This window comes from Cyprinodon variegatus, unplaced genomic scaffold (assembly GCF_000732505.1).
Source record: "Cyprinodon variegatus isolate N-32 unplaced genomic scaffold, C_variegatus-1.0 Scaffold1527, whole genome shotgun sequence".
Classification (NCBI taxonomy): Eukaryota; Metazoa; Chordata; class Actinopteri; order Cyprinodontiformes; family Cyprinodontidae; genus Cyprinodon; species Cyprinodon variegatus.
The window spans coordinates 54,903-75,225 of NW_015151980.1; the positions used below are offsets into that span (position 1 = coordinate 54,903).

At 37.0% G+C, this 20,323-nt stretch overlaps 3 protein-coding genes across 5 annotated transcripts in view; 2 read left to right on the forward strand and 1 right to left on the reverse strand.

Annotated features, from left to right (window-relative positions):
- Nucleotides 1-3,464: 3,464 nt before the first annotated feature.
- thap11 (THAP domain containing 11) lies at nucleotides 3,465-5,555 on the reverse strand. 2 transcript variants are annotated; one of them, XM_015403599.1, is made up of 2 exons: nucleotides 5,441-5,555; nucleotides 3,465-5,227 (listed from the first exon to the last, which is right to left on the reverse strand). In XM_015403599.1, the coding sequence occupies exon 2, from the start codon at nucleotides 5,217-5,219 to the stop codon at nucleotides 4,407-4,409; it is 813 nt and encodes a 270-aa protein (XP_015259085.1). In that variant the 5' UTR covers nucleotides 5,220-5,227; nucleotides 5,441-5,555; the 3' UTR covers nucleotides 3,465-4,406. The 2 variants fall into 2 exon arrangements, with proteins under 2 accessions (XP_015259085.1, XP_015259086.1); XM_015403600.1 differs by having other exon boundaries at nucleotides 5,463-5,480.
- A 2,631-nt stretch (nucleotides 5,556-8,186) lies between these two features.
- Nucleotides 8,187-13,805, forward strand: gfod2 (glucose-fructose oxidoreductase domain containing 2). The gene is made up of 3 exons (XM_015403610.1): nucleotides 8,187-8,283; nucleotides 9,693-10,045; nucleotides 10,657-13,805. Exons 2-3 carry the CDS (start codon nucleotides 9,775-9,777, stop codon nucleotides 11,550-11,552), a joined length of 1,167 nt encoding a protein of 388 aa, XP_015259096.1. The 5' UTR covers nucleotides 8,187-8,283; nucleotides 9,693-9,774; the 3' UTR covers nucleotides 11,553-13,805.
- Nucleotides 13,806-16,757: 2,952 nt separating this feature from the next.
- LOC107103773 overlaps nucleotides 16,758-20,323 on the forward strand; it is an 11,645-nt gene continuing 8,079 nt past the window's right edge. The window contains exons 1-2 of one of the 2 annotated variants that reach the window (XM_015403598.1): nucleotides 16,758-16,886; nucleotides 17,052-17,139. In XM_015403598.1, the coding sequence (XP_015259084.1) occupies nucleotides 16,803-16,886; nucleotides 17,052-17,139 (172 nt within the window). In that variant the 5' untranslated portion in view covers nucleotides 16,758-16,802. Of the gene's footprint in view, nucleotides 17,140-20,323 lie in introns of both variants that reach the window. The other variant, XM_015403597.1, reaches the window with a different exon arrangement.

Below are 20,323 nucleotides of genomic sequence, written 5' to 3' on the forward strand. Positions count from 1 at the left end.
AGAAAAACATAAATGCAAAAATCATAAGTTACACTCCTTTATATCAAGTATCAAACAGCCAAAATGGAAATTTAATTAGTCCGTGACAACTAGTTTGAAAATACATACAAAGAAAATCATAACGCATACCTTTAGTGGGCAGGACTTCAGTGACAACCAACCCCAAATATAACCAGCCACATTCTCCATATAATTTTAGAATGTGTGTCTGGTGGTGTGGGTTAAACGATTGTTAAAGTGATAACTGATGGTGATTTAATGGCTGCATTGTTAACAATGTTTCAAGTACAAACAATAAGAAAATGTAAATGCTAGTTATGCATGCAGCAAGTTAATTGCTGTTAAATGTTTGTTTAAGCTCTGTTTGGCTTTTTATTTCCACAGTTGTCTTGTAGGATGCAGCAAGCCTGTTAATCACAGTCTGTCCCAAACTTACAAATGTCAGGTGACAAAAAAGTATTTAAATGTTTTTGCATTATTGTTACAGCCTATTCTAACTAAATTCTAACTAAATGCATCCCTCGTTAGCTGACATATCTAAAGTTTAGCATCCTTATTGTCTCCTTGTACATCATACTTTGATCAATTGTCATATTTATATTAATTCACTCCACAGTATCTGAGAACGAGTTCTGTCGCTGGCCCCAACATGAAGACATTGGTTGTAAATGGCAACCACCTCAGAAAATAAAACAAGAGTTGTGTAAATCTGATTGACTGCGCCGGATTAAGGAATTATGCAACACTGCTGGGAGTAAAAGATAAAGCCAGATGAGATTAGGGATCTGAATCCTTGCTCTCTCCAGTATGCTCTATCCATTCATCATCTCCCCTGCTTTCTCTGTTTCATGATCACTCTCATGAAAGGTTCACTTTCACCCATTTTAATGTGCTTGGAGGAGCGAAACTGCTAACAATCGTTTACAGCATGACACAAAGCTATTCTGTATGTAAAAATAATCATAGAGTGATCATTTAAATCTGCCATCAGATACAGTGAGGTAGCTAAGGTGAGTCGAGCCTTGATTGGAGCTAGAGTAATTCTCAGCATTTATCTCATCGCCACCTAGAGGTTAAACCTTAGCTGTTCTTTCTACTAATCTATCATGTCTGATCTTAAAATCTTATCACCTTTAGAAAATGTATCAAATCTGGGAAAGATGCTCAGTAAAAAACATTTTGAATAGAAGATGAGTGAAAAAAACGAAATCAAATGTGATCAGGTTGGCAAACGTGCAGCCTTCTTACAATTTGTCCTCTGGAACAATTTGTCCTCTCCCACACTGTTTACATTTGATCACTACTGCACTTTATGGAATGGAAATGTTCATTTACTATCTAATTTTGTTTTGTATACACTCAGTGTATACAAAATTACAATAAAAGTTCAATTAGATCTTGATAATGAAATTAATGTCTGAACAGCTCCACTGGCATACAACGTTTTGGTTCAAAACTGTAGTGACTTTCCTCGGTTGAGTTCTAAAAAGTACAAATAATTGTAACAAGTATCCTCTCTTTACACACATACAACACTATCATATTTTAGATACACTACCTTAAAACAGCTAATCTAGATTTAAAAACTCTCAAAGGTGTCTGGAATATCCAGTTTGCTTGCTTACTGGGTTCTGTTTAGGTCTATCAGCAAATTTTATATTGATGACTTAGACTTAGACATCTTTTATTGTCTTTTTTTTTTACAACTGAAGATGTCTGAAAAGACTTTCAACTATTAATGTTAGGATTTAAGATATAGTAAGAATGACAAAATGGATACAGTCTACATTAAACTGTCAGGATTTTAGTTGTTACTATGTTTACGTATTTTCATACTATTTTTTTTTTACTTTTTACTGATTTAGGCAAAGAATTTCATGGAATATTATTTTGTCATCATTTTTAACTCATTGTATTTGCATTGTGAATGTAAAAATTAAAATTGCTCTTAATAAGTTAAAAACTAACTTTATTCCAAACTTTTCATGATAAACTTTGGTTCTCAAACATAAAATCCATTCCAGACTGTGATTTTACATAGTATGGTTTTTGACCGCTATCATTTCTTCTTTTTTGTGCACATAGTAGCTTAGCTTACTTAAGTGTCTCTAGGTTAGTCAAGAGTTTTGGACTTGAATATGTTTAGCCTTAAGTTTAATTATTTTGATACCTATTAAAAAGTAATAGCATAATGCTATCCTTAACTTTATCCCTGCACAATTACTAAAATGTATTTTTAATTTAATATTATTAACTAGTGTTTTTTTCAACACTGCATTAGATTCCTACTGCATAAAAAATATTTCAGCAGTTTTTAAGAGCAGAACTAAAGAAGTTAAACCTCGTCTGTGTGTGTAGTGAGAGGATTGGGCTTAATGTATGTCAGTACTATAAATATTTCATCATCCACCTGCAGACTGCTCTATGTATTAAGTATCTTTAAAAGTAAAAAAAAAAAAGAGTGCAGTTTCCCAGAGGTACATCGATACAAATGGAAGATGCTTTTTGTACCATTTCAGCCAAGGTGGGATTCATTTCTTGCATGGTTAGCCTCAAAGTTCAGTTTTAAACACCTGTTTTACATGTTCTATGTTTGTTTCTATGTTTTATTTAATAATATTGTTTGATAAATTTACAATGAAAAATTAATAATTTTTCTTTCATACATACTGCTTCCTTAGTGGCATTGCATAATCATGAAAGTTATGCATCATGACGCAAGAACGCTGTGCCTAAATTTTTACAAAAAGAAAATTTTGTTTTGTATACTCTCTGTGTATGCAAAATGACAATAAATGTTGTCTGAGTTTTTAAGAAACACCTGGAACATCAGATATAAAGTTAAAGCCTATAAGCATTGATGGATCTTCCAAATGGTCTGTCATTAATATTTTTGAAGCATCCTAAAAAAAACAATGGTCTCAGTCTAATAGGAAATCTCTGAGATAGGTTGAAAAAGTGAGTGTAAACCAATCAGCCTTTAAATCTGGTTTAGTTTCACCACTAGTCAGGAGGAATAGACCCAAATTCCAGTAGATTATTATAAACTATTAAAGTAAACTCAAATTACTCAACTCAAGTCATTCAGTTTAAAACACAGCTCTATCAAATATTGATTAAATACATACCAATATTTTTATACAAAAATCGAGATATTCTGGCATTTAAACAATTGAAATAACTAATAAAAACTAAATGTGATTTGATGGTATCCAGGAAAAAATATTTTTAGAAACTTCATATACATCTTACCTGTTTGAAACCCTAATATTGTTTTACAAGTATTGTGACACCTTTATTGCTCTATTTTACTTTCATCACTTGAAGATTAATTACTCATATATGTGCCTGCCCTAAACTGTTATACTGGGAAGGTGTGGTCGATTTCATTCTCCATTACATTCTTTATGGTTGTGCATTAATAATTTGTTTTACTAGCTTTCTTAAAAGGTTAATTAAGTAAAAGAAAATCAACATAGTTTACAGAAGCCACCACAATTGCTTTATTTTTCCTTTCCTAAAACAGAAGTCCCTCTTATATCTCTCTTTGTTTGAATCTGCAGTTAGAAAGCAAAGCAAACACTGCAGAAGCTTGTTACATCCTCAGGTACTGAAACAATGACCAGAAAACATTATACGGGTTTCAGAACAAACTGAGATTAGAGGTCGTCTGTCAGACAAAGTTCATAACTAATAACTGTATAAAACTTGCTGTGCATAAAAACACACAATTTGTCAAGATGCAGCAGTGAAACAATAGCCTTTAGTCCAGAACATAAACTATTGCAAAAAAAGAAACACAAACTAGCTTAGGACAAGCATTACATGTAGCTTTAAAAGAATGTCAAAAAAGTATGTTTCACAGACTTAAACTTCCTTTACTAATATTTTATAAGTTGATTTCCCCTTATAGTTTTAAGGAGTTTCTTTACTTGCACAAACACTTTCAAAATAAAGAAAATTAAATTAACATAGAATACATCAAAGGCATCTGTGATGAGGGCATTTAAATGATGAAAAGGCTGGTCAGGAGTAGTGTTTTCTTCATCTTGCTGCTCTTCATGTTAAATCACGAGTTGCTTCTTGGGTCAGGCTCCTTCTATAAGCTGAAAGGCATGGACACAAATAAACCCTTATGATGCAACATCAGGATCGAGCTTACATACTATTGAGTCTGTGCAAGCTAATTAGTCTGTGATGAGGGGGGAAATGGGTATGCTGATGATGGTCGATCTATCTGCTACAAAAAACAAGCAGACTGTTTATATTATGAAGCCTAGGAAAACCAGATCTACAGGCTAAATACAAACTGTGATCGTAGTTTCAGTTTAATATAAAACTGAGCGGGATTATTCTTCGGACTCCTCCTCAACCTGTCGATGGATGTAACTTCAGTCATTTCCTCATCAGTTTTTCTTCCGGACGTTCCCAGACGCAGAGTTGTTGGACAGTAACCGGTCCCGCTCCCGCACCTCCTCCTGCAGCTTGGCTTCAGCGACTCTCAGCTGGCGGATTGTTGCCTTCATCTCCTTCATCTTCACCTCCATCAGCGCGATGATGTCCCGTTGCTCGTTCAGTTTCCGCAGCAGCTCCGCAGACGTGGTGCCGGTGGTCAGGGAGTAGGAGTGGTCCAGGGGGCTGCTGGTCACACTCAGATAGTGAACGGACAGCTGCTGTTGGTTAGACCCGGGCTCCGCCGATAAGTCTTCTACTTTGAGCTCCACTAAAGCCTCCGGAGCGTAGTTACCGGTGCCCTCTGCCTGGGCGGGAAGCCGCGCCGTGCCCAGGTACTCCCCATTGTTGCCTATCTGAACCACCGTGATGCTGTCGTCACCAGCCTCTCCGCCGATAGTCCCCTCGGCGACGCCAGCGGTGTTTCCCAGGACGCTGGTAGCGACGATCCCGGGGGCAGGAACCGAGGCAGACAACTTCCTCCCTCTGCCCCTCCGACTCCTGCGCTCATTGACGCCCCGCAGAGGGAAGAGGGTCGGTACCCGGACCGTGTAGGTCTTTCTTCCGCCAGAAAAGTGCACGCTACAGACGCGGTGGCCCGTGGTGGGCTGGAAAGTGCTGAAGCAGCCGCTGACCCCGGCCCGGGAAATGTTCCGCAGCCACTGCTCTCTTAGAACTGGGTCCTTAGGGAACGTGTAGAAGCGCAGGTCCTTGTCCCGGTGCGAATTGTTGTAGCAGCCGGGGACACAGCAGGTGAACCCGGGCATGTTCCCTCCTAAGATTAAAAAATACACACCCTAAGTTTTATATTATTTCACAGATATTTCTGTTTTGTATGCGTTGTTACCAAGCTTGGCGGCCTACAAACGGAACTACACGTCCCACAAAGCTAACAACTTCCTGTTTATTTTTGACCCAAGTAGACAGCTTTTCAGTGCAAATTAACCCAAAACTGTCCAACTTCAAGGCTAATGTACATCGTACTCACGTCGAATTCAACAGAGACGTACGATTTTCTTTGTCTCTTTTTGTTCTTCGGCGTGTTTTCAAGCCAACCGATGCTTACTTAGAACTAAAAGTCCCAGAATGCTTTGCGCTTTCTTTATGAGGGAATCTCTGCTACAGCGCCCCTTCTGGCCAGAAATAATATCAGTCAAAGTCGCCACAAGTCTTTCAGTGATAATAATAGGGTTAACCCCAAAATAATCATAATCAGTGACAAAAAAGGCAATGATAAATTCAGGGTGGACATTTTGACGACCTTAAGAAGAAAACATTTCTCTATGAAAACATGATGATCTCTCTTCGAAAAATCAGAAACATATTTTTATTTTCCAACAAAAAATAACTGATCCATTTCAACATTATGTATGGCCATTTATCCTAATAATTACTTTTTCCAGAAATAAAACTCAACATACATACAAATTTTTGTGCATTTTGTGATAGGAAAATCTAGACTACAGGACACCTCTATTTTAAGTGCACTGTTATTAATTGTATTTCGAAGGATTTACAAGGTTGGAACTTGCATAAAAATTCTATTCCTCTTTTGACTTTTAATATAATAAAGATTGGTCTCATAACAGGAGATGAAGAAGCAAACTACAGTAATAACAATTTAATCCCTCTGAGTATTTTTTTTAATTCAGATTTAAAATTCACTCCTTTCAACATTTTTATAAGGGAAATACTTTGATTTAAAGAAGTATTTTTTTGTCATAAATTTTTTTTTAATTATTATTTTGCAGTAAACAAAAACATACAAATATACATCGGCAGCAACACAGAACATGACAGCACTCATCAATTATCTATTTCAAAACATATTAATGTACTTACACATACATATAGCATACAACACACCCCAAATTCCTTAAGAATCTATACCAACACTGTAATCAAAATGCACCCATGCTTGGCTAGCTTTTCTCGGCTCCTTCTGCACCCTTGAAATCAAGACTTCAAAAACTGTTCTCTCTGACATAAGTTGAAGCCATTCCTTAATTTCCGGTCATTTAAAGAAGTATTAAACAAGTAGCATTGCAAAATATAAAAATTTTGGATATGAAAATTGTCTTGTAAATGTAGTGCCATTTTTTTTGTCTGTTTTTCATTGTTAATCTGTTATACGTACTCTACTCAGTCATACCAGTAAATTTATACTCAATTCTGTAACGTGAAATATGCCTTGTTTCACAATTGAGTCGTTAATAAAAAGAATAGCAGGATTATTCATATTTGTATATTTTTTTGAGGGGGAATTAGTGTAATTAGAGAAAAATCTTGAAAGGTGTTGGATGACAGCTTAAAAATAAAATACTTATACCATCTTTTTTAGGATTCAGTGACAAAAAGCAACAGTATTAAAAATATGTTAGACATTGAGTGTAAAAAAAATATTGCAAGGATAGATTTCACTTGAAATCTTTAAGTAGCTCTTCTAATTAAGGGAAGGTATACAGATAGGTTCACATTTAATCTTTATCATATATGTGTAAGCCTAATTTAAACAGTTTCTTTTAAATTGAGATAGAAAACAACAAGAATATTATTTTGCCTTAGATCTATTACAACAAATTCTGACATCATTAAGATGAAAGCTAAAGGGAGACTCCATCTGGATCATTATCATTACACACAGATGTCTTTAAGACATGGGTTAAAACTGTAGCACTGTGTGTAAGGCGCTCCTCCTGAACCATTGAAGATGAATCATTTTTCATGGTCCAGCACAGCCATCTAAAAGAACATGTGAACTTTAGGGACACAATCTTAAACTTTATTTATTTATTACATATTTTTTAAAGTTTTTATTAATGTGCATGATATAATATCTTTGTCTGTATTATTCTTCTTTTTTATTTTTTCAACACTATTTATTTCCGCCTGTCCTTTTTACATTTCTGCGTGCATTTTTGCCTCATTATGTAAATGAGGAAAGAGTGTGTCGGTCTCACTCTCCTCCTGCAGACTCGACCTATGCAGTAAAATGCTAAAGTTTGGAGGACCAACTCTGCCATATTTAAAAATAAATACATAAATAAATAAATGCTCAATAAATAAATGAGCATATCATTTATTGCCCCCAAAAATACAATATACAAATAAATGTAGGTAAAAATTTCTGTATGCATACATACAGAAATAAAAAAACAACAGGGAGAAAAAATAAATGGGGTTAAAAAATACAAACGAAGAATAAAACAGACAAAAATATTATAACATGCACATTAATAAATACTTAAAAAATAAGTAATAAATAAATAAAGTTGAAGATTATAACGGATAATAAATAGATAAGTTAAATATTACAAAGGTGAATAAATACTTGAAAAATAAGTAATAAATAAATAAAGTTGAAGATTATAAAGCAGAATAAATAAATAAGGTAATTATTACAAAACGAATAAATAAATAAGCCAATTAAAAGAGATATATAAACTTATGTCTCACTGTATAATTTAATTTATACCTACATTTATTTTTTTATTGTATTTTGGGGGTAATTAAATGTATGCTTATTTGTTTATTGAGCATTTATTTATTTCTGTATTTATTTTTAAATATGGCAGAGTTGGTCTTCCATAACCACATTTATATGCATAGACATTTATATGCGTATATCTACGTGTATATACGTGTGTATGTATATATTGTCTGTGGCTGTGTATGTCTTGTATGCAGATCCGTTTTTTAGTATTTTTCCACAATAAAACTTCCGTTGGTAGCATTTCCGGTTCCGCCCAGCTGTTGCTAAGGAAGTTACCATTACAGCAAATGGGCAGCGCCCTGCTTCAACCTATCGCTGCTGCGGACGATGACCCGCCGGTAGGTACAGGAGGTTATCTTTAGGTTTAAATGTTTCTTATGAATTTAGTCTTTAAGAATAAGTGATGTAACTAAAGCTCAATAGATATACTATAGTCGCAAATTTCTTGGCGGGGTTTGGAGTCCGCTCTGCCTCTATCTGTGCTGCTAGCTGTACATGCTAGCTGACAGGGTTATCAATAGTCTCTCTGTTGTGGATACCTATTTGCTTTCATGAAACACTCCTTTCACGTATGACCCTGAAATTTGTATTTATAATTCGTTTTAAACTCATACTACACTCTACAATATTTTAGAACCTAATAGCTAATTGTGGACACTGATAGTTTGTAAAAAAAAAAAAAAAAGAAAAGAAAAGTAGAACTTGATCTCCTGATGGGTAGTGTGATGAGTGATTGTTTTCCCCTCTTGCTAATTCCTGAGCTGGGAAGAGTTTTTTTGTTTTTTAACGGCTGGTTTCACTGGTAATGCAGGTGCACAGGTTGCTCACCCACACACCCTTTGTTCGCATGAGATGATAGGATCACACCTGTCTGTGTTTGCACACATCCAGATTAAATGACATAATGTCATTGGCTCTTTTTCGATAAAGTTTTCTATAAATAGCCGCTCGTTATCAGCTTGCATGAACCTGGCTGCAGAAATGAGGCTTATTTCCTAACTGGTTCGTTACGTTTTGTAAAACATCAGAAAAAAAAGAACTTGTCAATGTTAATGAATTGTCTTTTAACAGTAGTTTGAAGTGTAAAATTGTTATTTTCCCTATAACAATAATAGGAAATAGTCCACATCAAAACGAAAAACAAATCACTCAAAATATTCTTACCGGTACATGTTTGTAATGGATATCTGGCTTTGGCATTTTTAATTGATTATGTGCTTTCACATCAAATGGTCAAATGAGCTGTTTTTTTATTGTAAGTACTTGAAATCCTTAAGGAACACACTGATTGGTTGATACAAAAAAAAAAAAAAAAAAACTGTACTCCTCTCCTGTTAAATCATTGCTAGATGTGTGCTGTACAAGTTTATCTCCTTAATTGCAAAGGGAGTGAATGGAAAATGTATTTCATTTAGGTCTTGGTAACAGCATAGGATCAGCAAGAAAAACAACAGCTACCTGCTAATTATCAATTTGTTTTAGTCCAACCTCTTCCTTAGAGTTAACTGATTAACTTAAATTACTGGTGTATTAATTCCCACATTGTAATTTACATTGAGACAGAATAATCATGTGTGATGGTGGGAAAGATGACATGGTGGTGTGGAGCAAAAAAGAAAGGCATATGAAGAATGTGTCAAGACATGGTATAAGGGCTTTATGAACTACTGGTTGTTGATTGATGCTGCTGGATCGCAGGAATGTTTGCTGTCACTAAGCTTCATTAGGTCTTTTTTTTAATTTCCAGGTAACTTCCTTTAAGAGTGCAAACAGAGGATATCTGCTGGTGACAACTTTGGAATGGATGGCTGTGGTTTGCATGTAAAGTAATGCCAAGTGGCAAGGCCATGTTGCCAGGAGTTGGTGTTTTTGGCACCGGCAGCACTGCCCGGGTGCTGGTTCCACTGTTGCAAGCTGAGGGCTTTGAGGTTCACGCGCTTTGGGGACAGAGTGAAGAGGAGGCTTGCTGCTTGGCAAAGGAACTCGGCATCCCGTTTCATACTAGTCGATCTGATGATGTCCTCCTGCACCAGGATGTAGATCTGGTCTGCATCTATATCCCTCCCTCAATGACCAGACAAATTGCAGTCAAAGCACTGGGTAAGCCTTCAAAAATAAAATATTTTTGTTTTGTTAATCTAAATTAAAAAAGCTGCTTAACTCTCAAGTTACCTTTTAGTTCTGAAAACCTTATTTCCATTGATGCAATCTTAATGGTTGTGGCAGAAGAGACTCTGAAAGTAGAGTCCCCTCTGAAATAGTAAAATACCCTGTTAGTTTATTTGATCTGACATTTTTGCAATTCTTAGAAGTGAGAGTTTAGATTATTATACCAGAGGGGCGTTGAAGTTAAAAGTGCATTTATCTGATGGAATTCCTCAGTGTTGAGATCAGTTTCCTGTTTTGGTCGCAACTTCCTGACTCTTCCCTGCTGAAGGACTTATCTACACAGGGAGACGTTCAAAGGCTGAATTCACAGTCTACTGAAGATTAGTTCCATATAAATATCACATCCATTATATGCCATATTATAGAAGAGTCTGGATCAGCTAAAGAGCTCCATTTAATCCACATTTTCACTAGGCTTGGCAAAGATCACAGCAGGATTAAAATGTTTGCAAAGCCTACAGTTTTTTTTATTTTTTTTATTTAGTACTGTTTTATGTTTTTACTGCTAACAGCATGTTTTATTTTTCCCTCTGTTCTTACAGGTATTGGTAAGAATGTAGTTTGTGAGAAAGCTGCAACTGCTGTCGATTCATTTAAGATGGTGACTGCAGCCAGATACTACCCCCAGCTGCTGAGCATGATGGGTAACACCCTACGCTTCCTGCCAGCCTTTGTGGAGATGCGTCAGCTGTTGGTGGAAGGATACGTCGGGAATATACAGGTGTGTGATGTGCGGGTCTATGGGCCGAGCCTCTTGGACCAGTCCTACGGTTGGACCTCTGAGGAGCTGATGGGTGGAGGCGGGCTGCACATCGTTGGATCCGCCATCATCGACCTGCTAAGTTACCTCACGGGCACCAGAGCTCACCGTGTGCATGGTTTACTGCGGACTTTTGTTCAACAGAACAGCCTAATCCGAGGCATCCGCCGCATCACCAGCGATGACTTTTGTTTCTTCCAGATGTTGATGGGTGAAAGCGGGTCCTCGGGCGTATGCTGCACTGTGACCCTGAACTTCAACATGCCGGGGTCGTTTGTGCATGAGGTTATGGTAGTTGGATCTGGTGGAAGGTTGGTCGCCAGGGGCACCGAGTTGTTTGGTCATCGAAATGAGAGTAAATATGAGGAGCTTCTATTGGCTGACAGCAGCGGGGTTGGACCAGAGGTGAAAGAGATGCCCCTCCCACACCTGCAGGGGCTTAGCTCTATGGTGAAGGCCTTGAGACAGTCCTTTCAGGCTCAGGAAGAGCGACGGTCATGGGCCCGAGGACCGATTGCCTCTGCGCCAACCTTTGAGGATGGCCTGTATGTGCAGACGGTGGTGGAGGCTGTGAAACGGTCCAGCAGCAGCGGCGAATGGGTCTGTGTGGAGATCATGAGTCAGGAGCCAGATCCCAACCACAACTTGTGTGAGGCGCTGCAAAGAAACAAAAACTGACTTGGTGCAAAAACTACCTGCGTAACAGAACATGAATCTGAATGTCTCGCTGTAATTCAGCCGCTTTGACCGTTTACATCAAACTAGACTACTTCCTTCCATGTGTTAACTTACTCTCAGGTTTTGCAGATTAATGTTTCACCTAAACAAACACAGCTGCATTGTCTGTTGGCGCCTGCAGGAAGATGCATTGTAAACCACAGCCTTATTATTTGGATTCTGACCAGTGCAAATACTGATAACCTATTTCCATCAAATCTTTTTGACCAGGATGTGCCAATGACACAGCAGATGTTGTCTTAACCTGGCTTATTTAAAACTGAGAAATAACGAATGTATTTTTCCATCGTTTTAATTTGCATCGACACCTATGTTAGATATAGCATTATATACAACCAACTAGGTATTTGTCTGTGTGTTTTAAACATATGTGCTGCATTTAATGTGCATCAACAACTGAGCACAATGTCTTCGCTCTCATAGTTAATCTGTGTTGTAACTTAAAATTGTGGTTTGTTTTACTTTATCTTGGATGTACTGAAATGTGGGGCAATTTCTTATTCTGCAGAGTTTACCTTAGTTTGAATATAAAAACGAGGGTGTCGTTTGACTTGCAAAGTGCTTTGTCATGACCAATTCAAATGACCTCTAAGTCAGGTCTGAATAGTGTCACTGTGTGCAGTTTACGTTTAGTTTTGCTCTATTTTGGACCTGGTTGTGTTGGTCAAGTTAGTAATGTTATAACACACAATAGCCGATACCTTTGTCATTTTCAGCATTTTGTTTTTAATGACGCTAAAAGATAACGATTTGTAAACAACATCAGGAAGTTCCTAAGGCAATAACATAAAGCCAATGATGTGAAAAGAAATGTTCCTCCAAACATGATGATAACTAAACAAATATATAAGCAAACCATCAAATTACCAACTTTTTCAATAACTGCAATCTTTGTATTGTTATGATTTCCAACTGTAGCTATCTGTGTTCAGTGTAATGGCATGTTATTGGCAGAATGCTATGTTCTAAACTCAAAACATTGAGGAATAACTATTGGGTCTTATCGTTGCCTTTGTTGAATTTAAAATGGTCAAAATAAGGACATTACAGGTTTGTAAAGGTAACAAAAAACACCAAGAAAGAACAGTTCTTGTTTGTTTATTCCTGTTACTTTACACTTTGGCAATTATACCAGGAACTGAGTAAAATAAGCTGTGTAGAGAATAGGATGTTTAATTTGTAGCATTGTCACCTTTAAATGATCTGTTAAGTTTAGCTTCTGTTGTGCAGCAGGCTGTAGATGTGGTGCCAGAACTATTTGGTTTAATGCATCACACTTTCATTCTTTTAAGAGGAATTTACTACATATAGTTATTATTGCTGCATGGATGAAACATGCTTTGTGAGTTATTTAGATTTTGTCAAAACTGAGACATTCCACCTCGATCCTTTTAGATGTTGAAACTAAGTGATGGTGTGGGACACTAATATTTACCAGTTTACCTGCTCTTAGCTGCAAGGAAGCCTTTAAATAGAGCTTTGAATATTAATATGTTGATATTTGACAACTAAATTTAAAGATATAGAATATTGTTTACATTTGTTGTTGTTTTTTTAATACAAGCAAAACAAGAGTGACTTTAATCATTTTAAATCTAGTTCAAGGCACAAGGATTTAATACATTTTTTGTTACAGTCCAATCTCCAGTTTAAAAGGCGTCCTCAGTGCTGGTGAATCAAGAGGCGTTAAAGAGTAGATGGGGTTATTTCATCTGTAAATTAGCTGACATAGACATACTACTAGTTGCATCTCATGTTCTCAATAGTGCTCTAGTTTATGTTGCATTTCCTTTGAAAATCCTTTTGCTTACTGGCTGATCCATCACTGCTTAAACGCATTCCAGCTGATCTGTTCCACCATCAGCAAATTTTCTTTGTCTTTTACACTGATAAAATGCCACCTATTGACTATACAGTTTATTGCCTGCACCACCCAGCTTGCTGCAAATGTGACTTTAACATTTATAAGAGACTTTTTGTATTTATTTAATTACATTGTAGATGTTTTTTTTCAACCTGTGAATTTCTGTTTGATGCTGTAATATTTATATATCTATTGTTTTTTTTTGTTTTTTTTATTCAGTCTTGTTTTAACTCATATGGCATTTTGAGCACTAATTTGCTGCTTCAAAGTTGATAAACTGTACTGTTCATCTGTGTAACAGATATTTTCTTTTTAATAAATGCAGTTGTTTTATTTAAAGCTAATTTTCTGCTTCTGTTTTTTTATTATGCTTACTATATTGATACCATCAGTCAGTAATTAAAATAAAGTTATCTAAGTTAAGTAAGTAAGTTATCTAAGGAGAAATAAATGTGCATCACTGTAAATGGGGACCAGACTCAGGATGGGTTAAGAAAACAGGAGATTAGGGAATATTTTAACTCTTGTGTTGGTAGGTTTTCTGCTTGAAAATTATTAAAAAACTGTTTTCTTCATGGTTGTTATTTAGAATAATACATAAACTATATAAAAGAAAGGCTTGGTTCAGTAGGAGTTTAAAAATGGTCTTTACTTAGTTATAGATTCATAGGACAAAGCATGAAACCTATTAAGAATGATTAACAATCATTTCCTAAATATTCAACAATGAGGCAGTCCTTTAAACATGGAAGGTAAGATAAGTCAGGACCAACACACCACCAATAAAATATCTGAATTTCATTGATAACAACATTGGAACATTGAGGGATTCTTATCATATGCATCTTTGTTTTGTTTTGTTTTTTAGGTCTATTACCATGAGGGTTTTTGTTTAAAACTTCCTCCAGAACAGATATCCAACCATACCAGTTCTTCCTGTAATCAACGATACTCCCTTAAAAAAATGTGAACTTTGTGTGGCAGTATAGAGATGGAGGCAGATCTCCAATTGAGGTCTTGCTTTGATTGGTTCCCTACATTAGCTGGCTTCCTATAAAAAGTCTTGGTCACTCTGACTGCACCCAGTTCAGCTTCCAACAAAAGACCATATTAAAATGGCAGAATGAACAATTGTCTTTTTCTGTTTTTTTCTGGGGTTTTTATCTTGCATGGTTCACTCGACGTTTTTAACGTGTTGTCTTTCTAGGAGCTGATTGTCACACTTGTGGTGGTGGATCCCTGGATGGTTGTTTTCTTCTTAGTTTGAGGTGCATTTTTTTGTTTTATGGTGTTGTGTCTTATATTTTGATTTCCCTCCCCTTATTTCCACTGCTCCACTGTTGGCCACAGCTCCTGGCCCAGCTATGTTTTTAAATGTGTATGGATAAATGTGATTTGTGTATTAAATAAAGCTATTAATGTAAGCTGGACTGTCTCTTGCCTCTCAGTAAACCAACCTGTGTGGATCACTTCCCCCTACTTGCCACACTTTGTACTTTGCAACTTGAGATGTAGTTAACATTGTAATTATTTTGCACAAAAAAGGTGTGAATGCTTTTTAGTTTATTATTTTTTGAACAACTTTGTGTACACAATCAAATGGCTTTAACTGTACTGTTCTGCACAACGAGGAACACACTGCACTGCATGTAGATAAAGATAGAAATGTATGGATGTGTAGCATTCACAACAACACCTGAAATTAGATTCTTTGTAAATGAATGTGAATTTGACCTATTTAGAAAGAGCATTGACTTGACATGTATGAGTATAAAAACAGCTAAAAGACTCCTTTAGGTTTAATGGAATGTTAATCATTACTTTTCTTATGTTAAGACAGCATGTCTTTTAATATATGCTCATCCTTTTTTTCCTGCATTGTAAATGTGTTTTGCATTCAAGTGTTTTTTTCTTTTTTCTCCAAAACTGTTTACATTTGTACTGCTGCACTTTATGGAATAGAAATGTTCATTTGCAGGCAACGTTCAGTCTTAACCCTATTTTTTAGACTGCTCGAAATGTAATTAAGAAAGAAAAACTTTATTATACACACACAAACAATGTCATTATCAGGCTTTTTCAATGTAAATAGGTGATAGGCTTGTCTGTTTCTATTAATCTGCTTTTTAAAATTTGTTTGTATTATTTCCCTGTACTAATGCTGTTACTAACCATTTTATTTGTCCCACTCTGAAGTTTTAGCCTTTAATTCTTATCATTAAGTTGTAACACTAAAAATGTGTGCACTTAACACAGCAAAAACATTATAAAAGAGTTTTTTTTTTTTTTTTTTAAAGCTATTTTTTATAGCCTTGCACCTGAAAGGCTACTCTGAAGTCATAATTTAAATTTGCATTCCATCAGTTTCAGTTTTCCACTCTACTTAATACGATTAATTACTGTTTATTAAATACAAAATAGTCATGCTCTATTCATAGAATACATAACATGGGGCTTTGTTGGTCTCAGGGGCGGAGCTAGATGGAGTGCCAGGGTTTGCCATTGCCGCCCTTAGCCAATTTGTGGCCACCCCTACCATTTTTCCCTGTAATACACACAGTGGCAGCAGAAATACTCTCAAGTGGAATATTCAAAACATTTCATTTACTTGACAACAAAAACATTGTAGTTAATTATGCACATCTATATACTAACATTAAAGATGATACGCAGCAAATTCATGCTCTTTTCAGAACTAGATTTTGTGCTATAAAGGGGTAAAGAGAAAATTATTTGTCTCTGTAGGTCATAAAGAAGTATTCAGTGAAATCACAGATAACTATTTTAATAAATACATATTAAATAATCAATTTATGTAGATATTAGTATGGTACTTGTAAATATAAGCAGAATGATTCTTGATAAAAGTAACTAATAACAAAGGAAAAGCTCAAACCGGAAAGGATATCCACTATACCTTTTATCTAGGAAGATGTTTAAATATATGGTTCTATTTTTTAACAAAGGCTTGTGGGAAAGGACATTTTGTCTTTATGTAGAAAATATGGATTTTGTGCTCATTAATTTTCCTGTTGGAACAGTGTAGCGTGACCCTGAGGTTCTGGCTCCTATCCACTTTCAGCCACCCCTCAGTGTACATTGGTTATTGCCTGGCAATCCTTGTGAAGATTTGTTGGCTACGCCCCTGGTTGGTTTTGAATATGTCAAATATTTTTTTCTTGTATAGCACCAGAGGTTTTCCTGCTTACTCTGCAGTTTCACCACCGCCCACCTGGTGGCGATAGTGTTCCAATAATTAGCTACAGAAAAAGAAGAGAACCAGGAAGAGATAGAAAAAAGAACGCAGTCAGTTTGGCTAAAATAGCATGGCAGCTCCCGAAGAGCAGACTGCGGTCAGATATTTAATCCAACCCGGGTCCCCGGTACCGTGTGGAACGGGACCCCAAAAGGTAAAGCTAGATACGTACCGTAAGAGAAGTGTAGTGTGGAGCTTTTTTAGAGACATAAACGAAGGCTCGGTGCAGTGTGTGCTTTGTAATCGTTATCTCCATAAAAAGGAGCACGGCTCCACTACGCCGATGCTAAGACATCTGCGCCTCAAACACCCCTCACAGGTCTCTAGAGGGTTGAAAGGAGACATCGGAGCTGCTTCCAGCCAAGATCCCCAACACATGGAAATAGATGGAGAAGAGGTGTTCTCAGGTCAGCCTTCTAGCTTACTTCCTCTGTTTTGCTTTTCCTTACCTGATCAGATGTAACCAGTTAAGTTGGTGGTTGAAAGTTTGGGACTATTCATGTTTATCTGTTTCTAAATTGCGCAAGGAAGGTACGTTTAAGAAAGCTCTGTGTGATGTTTATATGGTTTCAGCTTTTTAAGGACTGAAAGGAGTTCCCCATGGCTCACTGTTAGGCCTCCCTGTATTTTAGTTTAGATTGCTTAATTCACTCGGTTAGCTCTACCTTCATGTTAGTCTTTTAGCTGCTGCAGACCTCCCTGAATGTTAAAGTTAGCCCCTCACAATTCAGTTCTTATGATATTGCTTCTCCCCACACCAATATAAACATGAATCATACATGCATATATTACTTATTTTGTAGTTTGGGATCTTAGAAAATGCTTGATGAAATAATATTACTCAAACTGAGAACGATAGTCAGAAAAGTAATTATGAAAAAAACCTGACCCATTTATCATTATTCAATAAGTTAATTAAACCTAAACATTCTCTACAATTAAATAGAATATAAAATAATAAAAAAGGGAAACTTGTGTATGACAAGATTTACACTTAGGTGCAACTTCCTTTGTGGACTTCAACCCAAAGTACAGCCATGCCTCTGATATCACTCCTTCTCCAGTAGCATAGCCAGTCTGTTAGTGTTGTGTTGTTTGGATCATGATGGCTTTGTGTGCAGGACAGAAGTGCTGCTGAGCAGAGTGCTTATATCGGAAGTTTTAGATGCAGTGCAATATAAATCAATACCGTTTTTTTTTTTGGGGCTGATTTCCCACATCAACAGCAATATCATCCCAGGTTCTAAGTGTAAAAACACAAAATTTTACTGTGTGGATGGTGAGCATCTAGTGATTAGGAAATGAGTGTCTTTATCAGCATGAAACTTGGGTTCTATATGGTTAGGCTTCTTGGATATAGTGACATGTATATGCCTGCTACTTTCTCCACTCCTGCCTATAGATCTGTCCCCCAGTGCTCTTGGTAACAAAAGCATCATTCTGTACCTAATAATGGGCTATATTCCCAACTCCAACACTTCCTGAACTTCAGCCAGCACCGCTGGTCGTGTCCGAACGTCTTCCTTAAGCCCTTAACCACTATGTAGAGTGAGGACTATATACTGGACCTTGTAGTTCAGTATAGGAGGGTTTTCGGTTCGAACCTCAGCTCTGGTTTTCAGTGTCACTGTGTCCTTGGGCAAGTCACCTCACCCGCATTTCCTACTGATTGTGGTCAGAGTGTCTGGTGGCGCCAGTGTACAGCGGCCTTGCGTCCATCAGTGAGCCCCAGTACAGCTGTGGCTAAATGTATCAGTGTGTGGGTGAATGACTGAATGGAGTGTAATGCGCTTTGGTCAAGTCTCCTGACTTTAAAAATGTGCTATATAAATACAGGCCATGTTAGTAAGCTGACTGTTCGTACAGGTGACTCCAGCTCCTTGCATGGTGTCTGTACCATCTGTTTTCTTTCTCCCCCAAAACAAATGGTGCTTTGCTAGGAGAGCTCTCGCAAAGTATTCTGGGATCTATATATATCTTTGACTTTTGACCATGGATGCACGTACTTTTCCTGGTGCATTGTTTGGAAATTTTGAGTCCACTTCTTTTTCATCCACTAGACATTCAAACACTCATAAAAATTCATAATGGTTGCATGTTCGGATACAGCCTCTGTTTCCTGTGTGTCATCACTGGACAAACGGATTGATCCAGGTAAGTTTGGGCAATGTGTGGTTACTGAGGTCAGACACACCTGGATTGTCAGTTTATCCACTGATAAATGACAGGAAACAAAGGTGTTGGCTGAAGTTCATGAAGTAGTGGAGTTGGGCATATAGCCCATTGATATGCTAGGCCCACATCAAGCCTATGGTGACAACAGCACCTGCGTTTACTAATGTGTGAAGCATTAATAATTGGTTAAAATTGATTATGATAATCGGATGAGACTTCCTGCTTAAATGGACAAATAACTAGATTTAAAGGAACTGGGTTGAACCAAGCTGGTATTCTAGGCAGAGAAAAGACCACCTTCATTTAAGATTATAAAAGCCTCATTTCACAAAATCTGTTTTGAAATGTATGTTCTTAAATTTTAGCCTTCATATTCTTTGTTAAATTGTTAAACTCAAAACATCTATTGATATTGGAGATTCTTCAAAATGGACATTCTTTGCATTCTTTCAAAGGAACAATACATATATACAGTGCCTCACGAAAGTATTCGCCCCCCTTGAACGTTTTCGAAATGTTGTCACGTTTCAGGCTTCAAACATAAAGATAAAAAATAGTACATTTTTGTGAAGGATAAACAAGTGGGGAACAATTGTGAAGGGGAACGAATAAATAAAAAAGCCAAAGAGGTGGCTGTGCAAAATGAATCACCCCGTTTATTTTCTAGAGCAGCAAATTCTCTCTAAAAGTTCAGTGAGGATCTCTGAATGATCAATAGTGACTTAAGTGACGGATGGTGATAAATGGAATCCGCTTGTGTGTAACAGAGTTTCTGCATAAATACACCTGTTCTGTGATTGTCTCAGAGGTCTGTTTAAAGCCTGAGAGCATCATGAAGAACAAGAAACAGACAAGGTTGGTCCAAGATACGGTTTTGGAGAAGTTTAAAGCTGGATTTGGATACAAAAGATTTCCCAGGGTTTAAACATCCCAAGGAGCAATGTGCAGGCATTAAAACCGAAATTGAAAGAGTATAAGACCACTGTAAATCTACGAAGACCCGGTCATCCCTCTAAATTTTCAGCTCCAACAAGGAGAAGACTGATCAGAGATTCAGCAAAGAGGCCCATGATCACTTTGGAGGAACTGCAGAGATCTACAGCTGAGGTGGGAGACTCTGTCCATAGGACAACATTCATTCATATACACTCACCGGCCACTTTATTAGGTACCCCATGCTAGTAACGGGTTGGACCCGATTTTGCCTTCAGAACTGCCTCAATTCTTCGTGGCATAGATTCAACAAGGTGCTGGAAGCATTCCTCAGGGGGTTTGGTCCATATTGACATGATGGCATCACACAGTTGCCGCAGATTTGTCGGCTGCACATCCATGATGCGAATCTCCCGTTCCACCACATCTCAAGATGCCCTATTGCATTGAGATCTGGTCACTGTGGACGCCATTTGATTACAG